The sequence below is a fragment of the Anomalospiza imberbis genome, chromosome 10 (assembly GCF_031753505.1).
Source record: "Anomalospiza imberbis isolate Cuckoo-Finch-1a 21T00152 chromosome 10, ASM3175350v1, whole genome shotgun sequence".
Lineage (NCBI taxonomy): Eukaryota > Metazoa > Chordata > Aves > Passeriformes > Viduidae > Anomalospiza > Anomalospiza imberbis.
In genome coordinates, this window is record NC_089690.1 from 22391454 (window position 1) to 22404930 (window position 13477).

Sequence of the window (13477 nt, forward strand, 5' to 3'; positions counted from 1 at the left end):
TGATAAAGATCAGAGAGCTACAACAGCAACTGGCAAATAAAAAATCCACCAACAAAGAGGAGACTGAGCTGGTCCAATCCAGCACTCCAAAACAGATCATCTTTTTAAGTTCAAAAGTTCAAGGACTTGCCTTCTTTAGATTGATATGGTTGGTGCCACTATCAGCCAGGTCTCATTTCATCCTGAGCTTCTGTTCTGAGGAAAAACTTTCTAAAATTCATGCAGGGATGCACCAGTAGACTAGAAGATGGTTCAAATATACCTGAAATCCCAACAGTCTAAAGAAGCAATCCCCACTAAAAAAACCCTGAAGGTTTAAAAAATAGGTCTTCTTACAAGAAACATGGTATTGACATACATGCATTTCTGAAATTTACTGAGTTTCTTCTCTTTGCTGAGACAAGGGGAAAAAAAAGAAAAACCTCATATAAGGGTAGTAAAGTTGGAAACCGAAGTGCTGGGTTTTTTTTTCTTGAAAATTACCCCATGTAGAGTTCAATTATACTCCAAGAAAAGGAAACCGTTTTAGAAGTGACTTGCTTCAAGGCTAAGAGCTGGATAATAATGCATGTTCAAAAGTGAGGGATTGAGCTGAAGATGTAGCTCTGGTCCTCAACTTCTTTTTACCCATGGAACTCATGTCTAAATTAAGTACAGGATTTGAGAGATCCTTCCCTTTCAGGTGGAAAGTGCAGAGAATACAAACCATACAATAGATTCAACCAGCTTAAGGGGCTTCATGGTACATTATTTTTTAATAAAGACTGAGAAATGGAAGAGAAGGAAGGAATAAATCCCTCAGTTATTTCAGTATGAATAGAGGTGGAAACACTTTTTCAGAACCTGTGAGCAGATGAAAAGTCTGTTTACCACAATTGCTGTGACTTCTGCAGGCACAAACACATGGGTTATTTTGTAGGTGATAGTGTTAAAAATTAGATGTTGTTACAAACTGCATATTTCAAATCCGGGCAGAATGCAATAAAATCTTGATTGCCTTTAATTGTTTGAATTAGGCTAAGACAAATCTTTTGTCAAGTCTACCACACTAGCTGAAAGACTGTTTAATGTATCACCCTATTTTAGAGACAGAAAATAGAAAAACATATCTAGAAAGTATTTCAAAAAGCATGGGTTATACCATCCTTCAGAGAGCTGGGTGGAGTCATTCTCCCCAAAAGACCTACTTATGGCAAGTGACTCTGAAATTCTGGGAATACAGAACTCAACTTACACTTCAGAATGAAAACATTACAGACTTCCCAAGCACTCATTTCTGACTGTGAGATAGGAGATGATTGTGAGAGGAAGGAGAAGGATGACTGAGAAACCCAAAATCTATTTGTAGCCTCCTAGCCCACGATGTCATGCTGGGAATAATTAAGGAATCATGTGTTTATTAATGACCTACCCAAAATATTCCCAGGGATACATCAGCACAGACACACTACCCAGAACATCACTGCCACCAGTAAAAATCAGCAATAGCATTAATTTCTCATATAAATAGAGGGACATGAATGTTGTACTGCATACAGTTTTTCACTAGATGTTTTCAGCATTATTAAAAACCATACATGTGTATGTTCTTACAGAAATGTTCCCAGCATTAGCTTCATTGCAACAGCTTAGACAAAAGATCTGAGATTTTATTGGAAATGCCATTCAGAGGAACAGATTATTGTCAGGAAAATAAAATGTTGCTATAACTTGAGCCTGCTTTCCATGTCTTATTTTTAAAAGAACATTTTTTTAACATCACTAAAGTTCCTACCTATGTATTTAAGTAAGTGCACTAAACTGCACTCGTTACCATCATCAAGATGGTGAAATGACAGAAATACACACAGGGAAAAGCAACTGGTGCAAAATCAGGACCACAGCAGCTCTACCTCAAGAGAAAAACCAGGCAGTGCCTGGGCTGTGGGGAAGCAATGACATTCAATGCTATTTCCTTTACCTACAAGTTCTTCCAAGATAATTCACTTGAATTATTTAAAGATGGTTCCCCAATAAAACAAGAATTAAATCCTATTTATGTCTTTAGGGTATTAAAAAGGAGCCTGATAAATCTGCATGTACTGCTAACAAAATGCCCAAACTCCCCCTCCTGTGCCCTAGAAAGCTTTGGTGGTAAAAAAGCAGCCAGAGCAACATTAAGCAGTGAAAAACTGGCCAGCAAAAAGGGACTTGGAGACTGAAGAAATGAGACTCGGAATCTCAGGCATGACCTGTGAAGAACCCTGGAGGTATCCTGTTTATCTTCACTTTGAGGAATTAAAGGGAAGTGGATACAGTTAATAAATGTATCTCATGCAGCCCATGTATTCATAGGTTAAACTACTGGAAGGAAAAATGCACAGCCTATTCCAGACAGCTGAAAGAACTGCAGGAAAACATTAAGAATTCATCTCATGTAATTTACCACTACCATTGTTTTTCCAATACTCTCCAGAAGGTAAGTCTAGAATTGCTGCTTCAGGCAACTTTTAAGGGAACCATTTCAATAAACAATAGGAATAAATATTAGTTTGCTCTAGTGCAAGCAAAAACACCTGCAATAAGTCTATGGAATTCTGTCTTTTTTACAACAGCAAAGCTTATCCCAGTAACTCTAATGCTCTCTACAGAATTGCTTTAAAAGCATTCCTTACTGTTGGAATCTTCAAATCTGTTTTTTAAAATATGTTCCTTAATTTGTTGCTGAAAAAATAATTCAGAACGACAACATATCAACATATCACCCCTGTGAGTGCTGATCTTTTTAATTAATACATCTGACTGTAAACTGATAAATTACATTTGACTTTTATAATTCCGTGTGACAACTTGAAGAACATCTTAACATGTGAAGTGAAACTCTGGACCAAAAGGCCACTGTAGAACTCCTTCAACTTCCCAGCCCCAATATTATCCAGAATAGCTGTATGATGTGTGAAAGTAGGAAATAAAAATAATTTCCCAGCATTGTATTTGATCTAAACAATGTACATAAAATCCCTTGGCCATAGTGGCACTAAAATTTTAATTTACAGATCATTAACTGGATGCCAATAGTGTATTTACACAATTGGAAGGCTGTACTCAGCAAAGTATTACAGGTCACACTTGTAATATGTAAAAGCAGAATGCACAGGGAGAAGCCAAAAGCTGCAGATCAGTGTCCTAAAGAATAAGCATTAACCTCCAAATAAAAGAGTGAAAGCTTCTATTTTCTACCAAGAAAATTTATGTTACTCTTCAGTTCTTTCAAATAACTCTTCTGACCATATTTAAAACCAGTCCTAGAGACCAAAGCCAAATCAAACCTGCATATTTGCAGAGACATCCTCCCAACAATCAGGGGTTTGGGTATTATTTTCCTTTGGCTTGGGGGATTTTTTTGCTGGTGTTCTTTGGGTTTAGGTTGGGGTTTGGTGGTTTTTTGCTTATCTGACAGTAGAAACAAGGAATAATCTCCCCTGTTCAATTTTATCCAAAGATGGTAAAGTTTTCAAACCGCTTCCAACTTACAAGAAAGGTGAAGTGTATTGTGGTTAGATTATGTAAGTAGAAGCAAATGTATTCTTTATAGAATTATGTGCAAACTAAAAATTGAATACTTAGATGTATAAACTAAGAAACTATAGGATAATTCTATCTGAGGTCTACTCACAATCAAATATTAACATACACAAGGTAACAGAAGAAAATGTAGTGCAAGTTGTGTTCTCTATAGCCTTAATTAAATACTTTTCTCCTTCTACTTTACACAGAACACTGAAAGAAAAAAAAGTGGTGAGATTTTTATAATCTTGACAACTCTGCATGAAGGCAACCCCTATTTCCTCCCCATGGTTAGTACATACCTGGAGGAATGTACAGAATGTTTAGGGCAGAAAGATTTCCCTGTAAAGAATCCAGCAAAACAGTCCTAAATCTGTTTGAGGCCTTCCACAGTAACAGGTGTAAAGTATATAACCTAGAAATTTGTTTGCCAGGTCCTGCAAAGAACACACCTACCATAATGTCTATGGACATATGCTGTTAAAATATCATCACTGCAGTAATGCTGAAGCTCAAAGTCTTCGCAAAGTAGTGATATTTCAAAGTAACATGCTTGTAAAACAAGAGGAGACCTTAAGAGTCAAATGAAACAGGGAGAGCTCTACTTTGTAAAATACGGAATGCAGGTCCAAGTTGGAGGCATGATTTAATAAAAAAATTCCTTAATTTAGGAAAGCACTGTACAAGCGCACACACCTAGAACTGAAAGCCCGTGTTTTTATTCCATACCTTCTTTGCAGATTATGTGCAAACCGACAGCCCTCAGTCTCACAGCAGCCTTTTAATATATTCTTATTAAATTATGTACCTTGGACACGTCTGCAAAAAAGGAACAGCTCTCAGAAGCTACTGTTACTGCTCATTAGGACAGCAGCAAGTGAAGGAGAAAGGCTCAAGAAGGCCACTGGAAAGGCACCAGAATTTAGTGCACATAGACGTTGGACAGAAACTTGAACCATAGCTAGGATTATTTGCCTGCGCTATAAATGATGTGATTAAAATTTACCTTTTTTCTCTACTTAAATACTCTCTTCCTCTTAAGGAATAAGAAATAACCACTTTGCCTCTGAAGAAATCAGAATGAAAGGTACGCCCGTGAAAAGAACAGAATCCTCTGCATGAAGATGCATGCTCTGAAATAACAGCGGTCACAAAGATTAAGCTTTGGAGAAAGATAAATGTATTCCTGATCCAGAAACAGCTGTTTCTACCTAATTAGGAGTAGTAAAATGTCCTTCTATCCACCTCCACTGTCTAGAGCTCAAGGGGAGAGTAAACAGTGTAATGCCCTTGTGCACTGCAGCCTCCCTGAATATAGGCACCTATAGCAGCAGCCAAACAAAAACTTGTTTGGAGCATTAAGAAAAAAATTGTAGGCAAGCTGATACCTCTGTATTGTGAACATCTAGTTTAAAAAAAAAAAAAAAAAAAAAAAAAAGAAAAAAAAAAAAAAGGTTGTCCCCCTCTTGAAATACCCCAATCAGTACTTTTGGTACACATACCTCGAAGAATTCTCTCCTCATGGCAACGTAGAAAGTCCCAGATTCTAACAGTGCCGTCGTCAGAGCATGTAGCAAATTTATTATCCGTGGGTGAGAAACTGTTACATGAAGACACACAGCAGGGGAAAGAAGTCAGCATTTAACAGATTATCTATGCTTCTCAGACAGGGCAAAATTATACTGTAATGTGTTATACACTGAAGGAGGCATTTGAACATAGGCACTTCTAAGTGAATACAGTGCCTGCCAAACGGCACTTCACCACAAGACATGAACTCAGCATAGCATTACTATTGCATTGCAGTCCCCTGTCAAATGAGGAAAAAATCTGTCATTTATTCTTAGCACCTTCCTATATGTGACTGTACACAGTAGTGCCTTCTCTGCAGGATGAGAAGCAACATCAATATGGTTTGGTAACTGTCAGCCTAGATTTTCATGTTGGTAATACCACAAGGAAGTGACACTGCATAGAAGCACAGGAGAACAGTTCCTAGGAAAAGACTCCTCTTCAGTCACAGGTGCTTTGCAGCAGAGAAGCAAAACATAAGGGAAAGCTGGTTACAGGAAAATGCTACTTGGTTTAACTGTTGGGGGGAAAAAAAAACCTATATAAAACAAACACTTATAAGAGCAATTTGGAAACACTCCCTCTTATTGCACCCCACCAACAACATGAAAAGAATCCTAGAGACACGTAAGCAGCTTCCAGGTTCAGCAGTTAACATTGATTGATGAAAGTCACTGGAAAAGCAAGGAGTTATTTAACCATGTGAATAGGTCTAGGACACCTCCAATAACTGACAGGCACTCAACTTTCTTTCTGGTGCAGTGAAAGACCACAAGGGAGTCCTTGTGAAATTCTAGATCTTTATGATCAAGAAAGGGCCTAAAGCAGTAGAGAAATTCAGTGCACGGCCATGATAGTCAGACAATAACTGAATCCAAAGTAAGCACTTCTCATAACCAAACTCTGGCAGAAAATGCTGCACCCTACCAAGAAAAATGGTGACTTTAGTGGAAAGCGAGTTTGTGGCAGTGAACCTTTATCACCAAGGGCCAGCACCTGAACCCAAAGAAACACTGTTTTAGCGCCATTTGGGAGCTGCAGCTTCTCTTCAGGCTTACTTTAAAAACATTTACTAAAAATTATATGCAGGTTTGCTCTAGAAACACCCTTCATTTACATCTTACTGATAAATATCACTTTGGATTTGATTTTTATATAGACATTTGCACAACTGAGGCATCAACACTGAACCAAGAGAATATCCTACCATCTTCTTTTCAATGGCTTTCTTACAGTTTCAAGCTTGAAGAACCCATTCAGTATTAACATTAGACTTCTGTATGTGGTAGTCTGCGTGGGTATTTAGTATTACTGGAAGTCTTGGCTTCACCAAGCCAAGCAGTTCTTCACTTTATTTAGTGTTTTATTATTTTGTGAGAACTATGCAGGTGTTTTATTTCTGAAGGCTTTATATTTTATTCAGTTAGATTATTAAAGACTGAATTCTTTATTTGGAATGAAATTGTTGTCTTACACAGTGCGTATAAAAAGGAATAACTGATACACATCGTCACCATATAAAAATGAAAAGAATACCAGTGCAAAATGCGGCAGACAAATACATCTCTAACATATTGCAGAGGCGGATACTGGGACAATACTAATTCAGAAAGGTGCCAGCAAAACGGTGAGAATGTGGAAACAAAAGGAAATACTGTGTTTATGTGGTGCAGGAAGTTTCCCAGAATCTGACAGAACCCATGCATTTCTGCACCCAGAATACACTTAGAGAACAGTCTAATCATGGCAATAGGTACTACAGAAAATGGTATATTGTGTATAAACCTGGCCTCTCTAATCGCCTCCTTATGTGCCTGGAACATCTTGACGTTGTTCATGTTGGACTGCCAGTATTTCACATATCCCCCGTGGTCTGCTGTCAGCATCCACATATCATTGTGTGACCAAGTCATAGCCCTTACAGGGCTGTCGTGAGCCTGCAAATTCAGAAACAGAACTTCTAGCAAACACATTCGAATACTGTCTGATCCACACAAACACTGAAGTTACTAAAGTTCCGACTTAACAGCTGCAGTGAGGAAACGAGAACAATGATGATCTAATTACATTCAAGATGTTGGGGGGGGAAAAAATCCCTTACTCCGTATGAAATGGTCTTCTAAATAACAAGAGTATTTGCACTTTGTTTCCAAAGTGTTTCTTTATTATTACAAATACTCATAGTACATTCTTGAGAACAGTTAATATAGAAGATGGAGGTGGAATGAGAAGCATTAAGTGAATTGCCTGTAGTCATGGCCTGACATGGGACCACAACAGAAGAGAAGACCTCTAGGACTCCCATTACCACTCAGACCACAGACCCATGATGAACAGGGTGAAGATGTTTTCCTAAAACATGCTCCAAGACCTCAAGGAAATACAAAGAAATCTTGACAGATTACTTTACCTGCAGTATTGTTTCAAAATTGAAAGTCAGTCCATTCCATAAAGTGAACTCCCCACTAGATGCACCAGTGACCAAGCGTCTCCCCTCAGGAGTCCACTGCAAAAGAAACATTTAACTAAACTGTGAAAATATAACATTCAAATATTTCTTCACAATTCTCCAAATAAATCATGAGCTTCTTCAGGGACTCTGTGGAAATGGAAGCTACTAAATGACTTTCTAGAGGATGCGAGAAGGCAAAAATGCAGAACTGTGCCAGAGGACTTTTGTAACAACAGGACAAAGCCCACTGTAAAAACAATGACAAAATCTAGTCGTAAAAAAGAAATAGCTTATTGGCAGCAATACATTTCTAGCACACAATATCCATACTAAACAATACTTGTGACATCATGAAAAAGTTGTTAAAAGCTGCTATGAGACTCAAACAGCACAGAGACCAAATTTCCTTTCAAGTAAAGACATGTCAGGTCTCTGAAATGTAATAATGAAGGTAGGAATTGCACCCCAAACTCTGAGAGTAAGAACTCTTGTGTACTCAGACTTTACAATTTATTTTCCTAAAGCTCTCCATAGAAAGACTGGACTCAGAAGTAGTCCATACACTGCCCACGCTATTTTTATTTAAAGATGCTTCAACTGCCGTCTTGTCGGAATCAGTCTAATTTAAATTAAGACAACACAACAAAGTAATTCCAACACTGTACTCACCCTGACAACAAACACTGGGCATTTTACTTTATTAGTAGATGTCCGAACAAATTTTGTTGTCACAGCATTCATAGGATTGTTCAGCATTCCTATAGGAGGGACCAACTGTAAGAGAAGAAAGAAAAGATTTACTGATGACATTGAAACCATAACCTTCAAGGAAAGAACACATTCTATTCTAAACACCTATTTTTGGAAAAGCAAGGTTATCATTTGCAGGGATATTACCAGAAGTAAGTTGGTAGAAGTGTTTCAAAGTCTGAATTATTTAACAACACAAACATCCAGAAAGAGCATCTTCAAGAGCAGCGTTGCAATCTCAGTGCATGATGGAAATTCTTATGCACAGAAATTAAAACCTGTCCAACCTTAAGGTCCCTTCATGGACACGGATTCCAACAGAACAAAATAATGTAGAGTGAAGATACACTTCATATCCTTAAGGCTTTTTGTAGATACAAAAATAACTTCACCCGACATGTAGAATCCTTCCTATCTTCTGGACAAATTTTATTTGCACAACTTTAGCAGTGAATAGGAAAATTTTACTTACATCATTGTAATATCCTGCATCGGGCTGGATCGCTCGCATGTCTCGTTGGTCTCTCTGCCACACTCTATTCTGGAAAGAAGAAAACAACTCCTAGTTCATAATAGTGTACTTCCTTGTTAAGTAACAGAAAATAAGAAACACATGGAGATCCTGTTTGTGAAATTCTAAAGTGCTCCAAGGATTTTAGAATGAACTGTGTTAAGACTTTGGATTCAGGAAAAGGAACATGTGGAATTTATACTCTGTAATAAAAGGAGTCAGGAATGTTTAAAGTGTTCATTTCATCAGATTAAAGCAACTCCAGGAAAGCAGCAGTCCTATGTAACAAGAAGCTTTATTGTGGTACTCTGCTGCCCAGTGTCAAAACTTTATATACAGGGCAAGAATTTACACCATTGGCAGCTGTGCTGATGAATTCCCCATGAAATCCACACAGCAGCACAAGCTACAAAAGGACTTTTGCAGTGCCAGCATAAAGACAACGCTTTCAAAAGATCAAAACTTAGAAGACCAAGGGATAACAATGCTTTCAATTAGTTAAATTTTCTGAGTTGTCAAACAAAATCTTCTCAAAAACACTTCTTAAGAATTAAGAATTACTTATTTTGGCTTTGTACCACAGACGGTACCAATTTGGATCTGTGCACATATTGGAAACAAGTTACAATTTTAGGTAAAACGTTCCCTGCATGCACCACTCAAGTTTGCTACAACTTGTCAAGCCAAGAGCAAATTACACCTTGGTTGGTTATTTTTTTCTAGAATCACATTAAATTAAATTAGTACTGAAGCCAACAGATGGAGATCAGATTGGTTTTTTTGTATATTGTAATTGTTAATAAACAGAATTCTGAGGTACTTATTCCTGCCACAGTAAAAAGGGTCCTGGACTCCAAAATTGTTTTTTAGAATAGTCCACTACTGATAGAATCTCTTTTGAGGCATTCCTAAAACATAAGAATGTGTTTAAAATGACTGATGTTCAAACAGATCTTAGAAGACAATGGATTAGTTATTATGAAAACCTTCTGTTAACACCTACAAGCTGTAACCATGCACTGGCCAGAGTAGATGGAATTAATTTCATCACATTTCTGCAATGTTGCTCTTGCAGCTCCAACAAGGCCAGTATATTTCATTCAATTTCTTACAGGGTGACATCTTGGATGAGAAAATTATATTTCTTAAGTAAAGCCATCCCATCAGGTGAGTAAAATAAGCATTGTTACAGAAACATTTCTTTAATAAAACCTAATGTTTAAGTTTTTCTCTACTTCTTAGCAGTATAGAAATTACTTTCAGAGGCCATGCTGCAAGCTGAAGAGCTATTTACTAAAATAATGAGAAAACATTTCTAGTGCCCTGATTTTGGAGGGCAAGGGGCAATGGTTCATCTTCCATTTTGGGAAATTTCTGTTTCAAAACAAAAATAAGAACAACTACATTATTTATAACCAGTTTTTTATGAAAAGTCAGAACATTACACAAGATATTCAAAAGTTGTGTTTTATCTTAAAATACACAACACTTGCAGTTTTATTGCCAATGCTCAACCTCCCCTTTTTATTCACAATACACCAAATTTACAAGCATTTGTAACGTCGACCAAAAATGCAGCACTAGGTCTCCCAGTATTCCATACTCCTCTGCTGAAACCGAAAAGCACAATCCCAAATATCAGGAAGAAAACAACCCAAAAGATTTCTAAACCAAAAATCAAAAAAATCCCTTTACTGACCTCCAAATATTTGATGACAGAAGGATTGTAGTCGATGGTCTTTCTGTTGACAGCCTTCCTCATGCGCTTGCCGTCGAAGGTGAGCTGCTGCATGGCCTGCTGCTGGGCGAAGTCGGGCCGCTTGTAGAAGAGCTGCCGCGGCGCCTGGTGCTGGAAGCGCGGCATGTGGAAGAAGCGCGGCGGGGAGCCGATCTCTGTGGCCATGGCTGCGTCCTGCCGGGAGGCTGCAGAGGTACAGCACTGCTTAGCACACGAGCATTGCTGCGAGCAAGACTTCGCTACAAATTCATTGCACACACAGCGTGACAAAAATGCCACTTCAGCATCTCCCCTAATTTGGAGTAACAGCTTCAGAAATTACCTTTCTAGGTTAAAAAAATTTGCAGATTCCTCTGAATAATTATCCTTTTTCCTCCGTGCCACATAACACCAACATCAAAGCAAGTAAATAATTTTGTTTTCTATCGGGAAGAATTCTGTATTGAAATACATCACTATTAGGTTTGCATTACTATCCCTGAACTAAAAATGTGCAGGAAAAGAATGTCCTAAGTAAAACAGTATAAATAAATGCAAGAAATGGCAAGAACCTTCAACAGATATTTCAGATTCAGTATGAAAAACAGTATTCAGCACATTAGTCATAATTTAATTTAGCTATTAAAAGAGAAAAACAATTTCAAATGTTAGCATCTTATTCTTTGACCTAAAAATAAAATTACACTCCTTTCACACAGCTTCTTGTAAATGGACCACAGATCATTCTACCTGTAGGTAAATTTTCAATTCCATGACTGCAAAATAAATTAATTACACATTTAACAAGGTTTAGTAAATTTAATAAATAGTAGTTATGTTTAGTAAATATAACTAAGACTCACTGAGAATGTTAAGAAAATGTGAGGGACAGGGAGAAAATTCCAATATTCAGAGTTTTTCTGACAGGAGGAAATGAGTGTAAAATCTCATTTTTCAGTCTAAGAAGTCCTTAAATGGCGAGATCATAGCAACTCCTTCAGAGCTGAAAACTACAGTCTTTAAAGTGTATACTAACTTCAGACTAAGCACTGACACATGCTGAACCAATGAAAGCTCAAACTACATTTTGAACATGTTCTCCCCCACATTCTGAACTCACTTTGTAAAAGATTTTAACCAAATGAAACTAGCACCGTTATCAAGGGAATTCAAAAACACCTAGAAACTCCTTTGCACAAAGGGTTAAGTGTTTACACAAAAGCAAAGTGCATGTAATAAAAAAAAGGAAATAGCAGATTTCTTTTTAAAGAAGACTACATCATCTGCCTGTAAATTAAGGAATGTACTTTCCTATGTAGTAAAAATACTTGTATCCTCAATTTGAAAGAGCTGAAAAGTTGTTTCACTGCCAGTTTTACAGTTTTGTCTCGCTTTTTTTGATCCCAGTAGTTCAAAAACATTTCCCTTTTTAAGAAGCAAAATAAAGCTAAGATAGAAATACTGGATATAAGAGACTGCTTTAAAGCAGCACAGAGTTTGATCCTTTTTAAGAGGTCCTCTCTAACCACTAGGAGCAGGCAGTTTGTTGGCACAGAGCAGTGAACAGCTCTGCAAACTCAGGACTTACACTCTGCTTTTCATGCTAAAAGTGTGACAGCTATGGAACGAGCTCCCTCCAGCACCCAGCTCCTCTACACAAACTCCCACACCAAAGCCATCCCAACTGTTCTCCACTCAAGACAAACAAGTTCAAACTAAGCCAGCACATTTCCATGAGCGGGGTAAGAAAATTTAACACCTTTGGCGGGTGTAGCATCTTATTAGACCAACTTGGTACCTGGAATGAAGGGGGGAAGACAGAGAACAGCCTGCAAAAACCAAATCTTCATCTGCAGGCTCATTTGCCTGAAGTTGCCCCATTCTGGGCATCCAGGTGGTCTAACCAGACCCCACCATGTGTCTGATTGCCTGCAAACCACCACTGGAACACACAGCTAGGACAATTCAGGTTGCCTGAAACAAGGTATCCAAACTTCCTCACACAGGAATTACTACAGGACCCCCTAACACCATCTCAAATTCTCTAAAAACTCGGCAGGAGATAACAAACTGTTGTAAAGAAGGTTTCAAGTGTTAAATATCAAAGGTAAAATTTTATTCCTGGGGGATTATATCGAAAAACAGAAAGTGGCTTCTTCAAACGAGCAGAACAAGCTGGCATTAAACATACAAGTCCATTAAGTCTCCTAAATGTAGTTATTCAATAGAGGAAAAAAAACCAACAAAAGCAAACAATCAAAAAACCCCACAAAAACCAACAACACACCACAAAAACCCCAGAAACCCAGATGAAATTTCCAGTATTACTCTTTCTCAAGTCTGAAGTTTGACATTCCCTTATACCAATCAGTGCTCTAAAACAGAGAGAAAAATACAAGTTTTCAAAACTACACATCTATACTTGGTAATAGGCAATGCAAAAACAAACATCAAGAACTGAGATCAAGAATGTGGACAAAGATCTATACTGGGGCTTCAAAAAAATTTTGATCAGCTATGCTTGCAAGAAAACACTACCTCCCAAAAATACCTTTTTAGGGGAACACTGCAAAGCAGCAAGTTAATACTTTATTTTCATGTTCCAGGTAAAAAAAAAAAAATCTGCCAAAGAAATTTTCTGTATTACTATAATTGGTAAATACAGCACTAGGTGTGATATGGGTCAATTTAGACTGCAATAGTTTCAGGTGAGTCCAACCAGTGTCTAGCTTAAATTAGCATAAACAACCTTCACTTCTTTATGCCTACAGATCCTTCCACACTCATGATTCTGACAAGACAATAAGTGACACCACAACTACAACAGCATGACAGAAAAATGAAGAATTTAAATTCTGTTTCTTCAACTTTTGAGATCACCGCCTCTTAGCACAGAAAGCCTTCTACCTGCATTTACCAACTCTGAGAA

At 37.7% G+C, this 13477-nt stretch overlaps 1 protein-coding gene across 5 annotated transcripts in view; it reads right to left on the reverse strand.

Moving 5' to 3' along the window:
* Positions 1-13477, reverse strand: part of WDR33 (WD repeat domain 33) — a 68897-nt gene that overhangs the window by 41921 nt on the left and 13499 nt on the right. For all 5 annotated transcript variants that reach the window (XM_068201261.1, XM_068201256.1, XM_068201257.1 and 2 more), the window contains exons 2-7: positions 10531-10754; positions 8793-8861; positions 8240-8344; positions 7529-7624; positions 6904-7055; positions 5049-5146 (exon numbers count right to left, since the gene is read on the reverse strand). In XM_068201261.1, the coding sequence (XP_068057362.1) occupies positions 5049-5146; positions 6904-7055; positions 7529-7624; positions 8240-8344; positions 8793-8861; positions 10531-10734 (724 nt within the window). In that variant the 5' untranslated portion in view covers positions 10735-10754. The remainder of the gene's footprint in view (positions 1-5048; positions 5147-6903; positions 7056-7528; positions 7625-8239; positions 8345-8792; positions 8862-10530; positions 10755-13477) is intronic.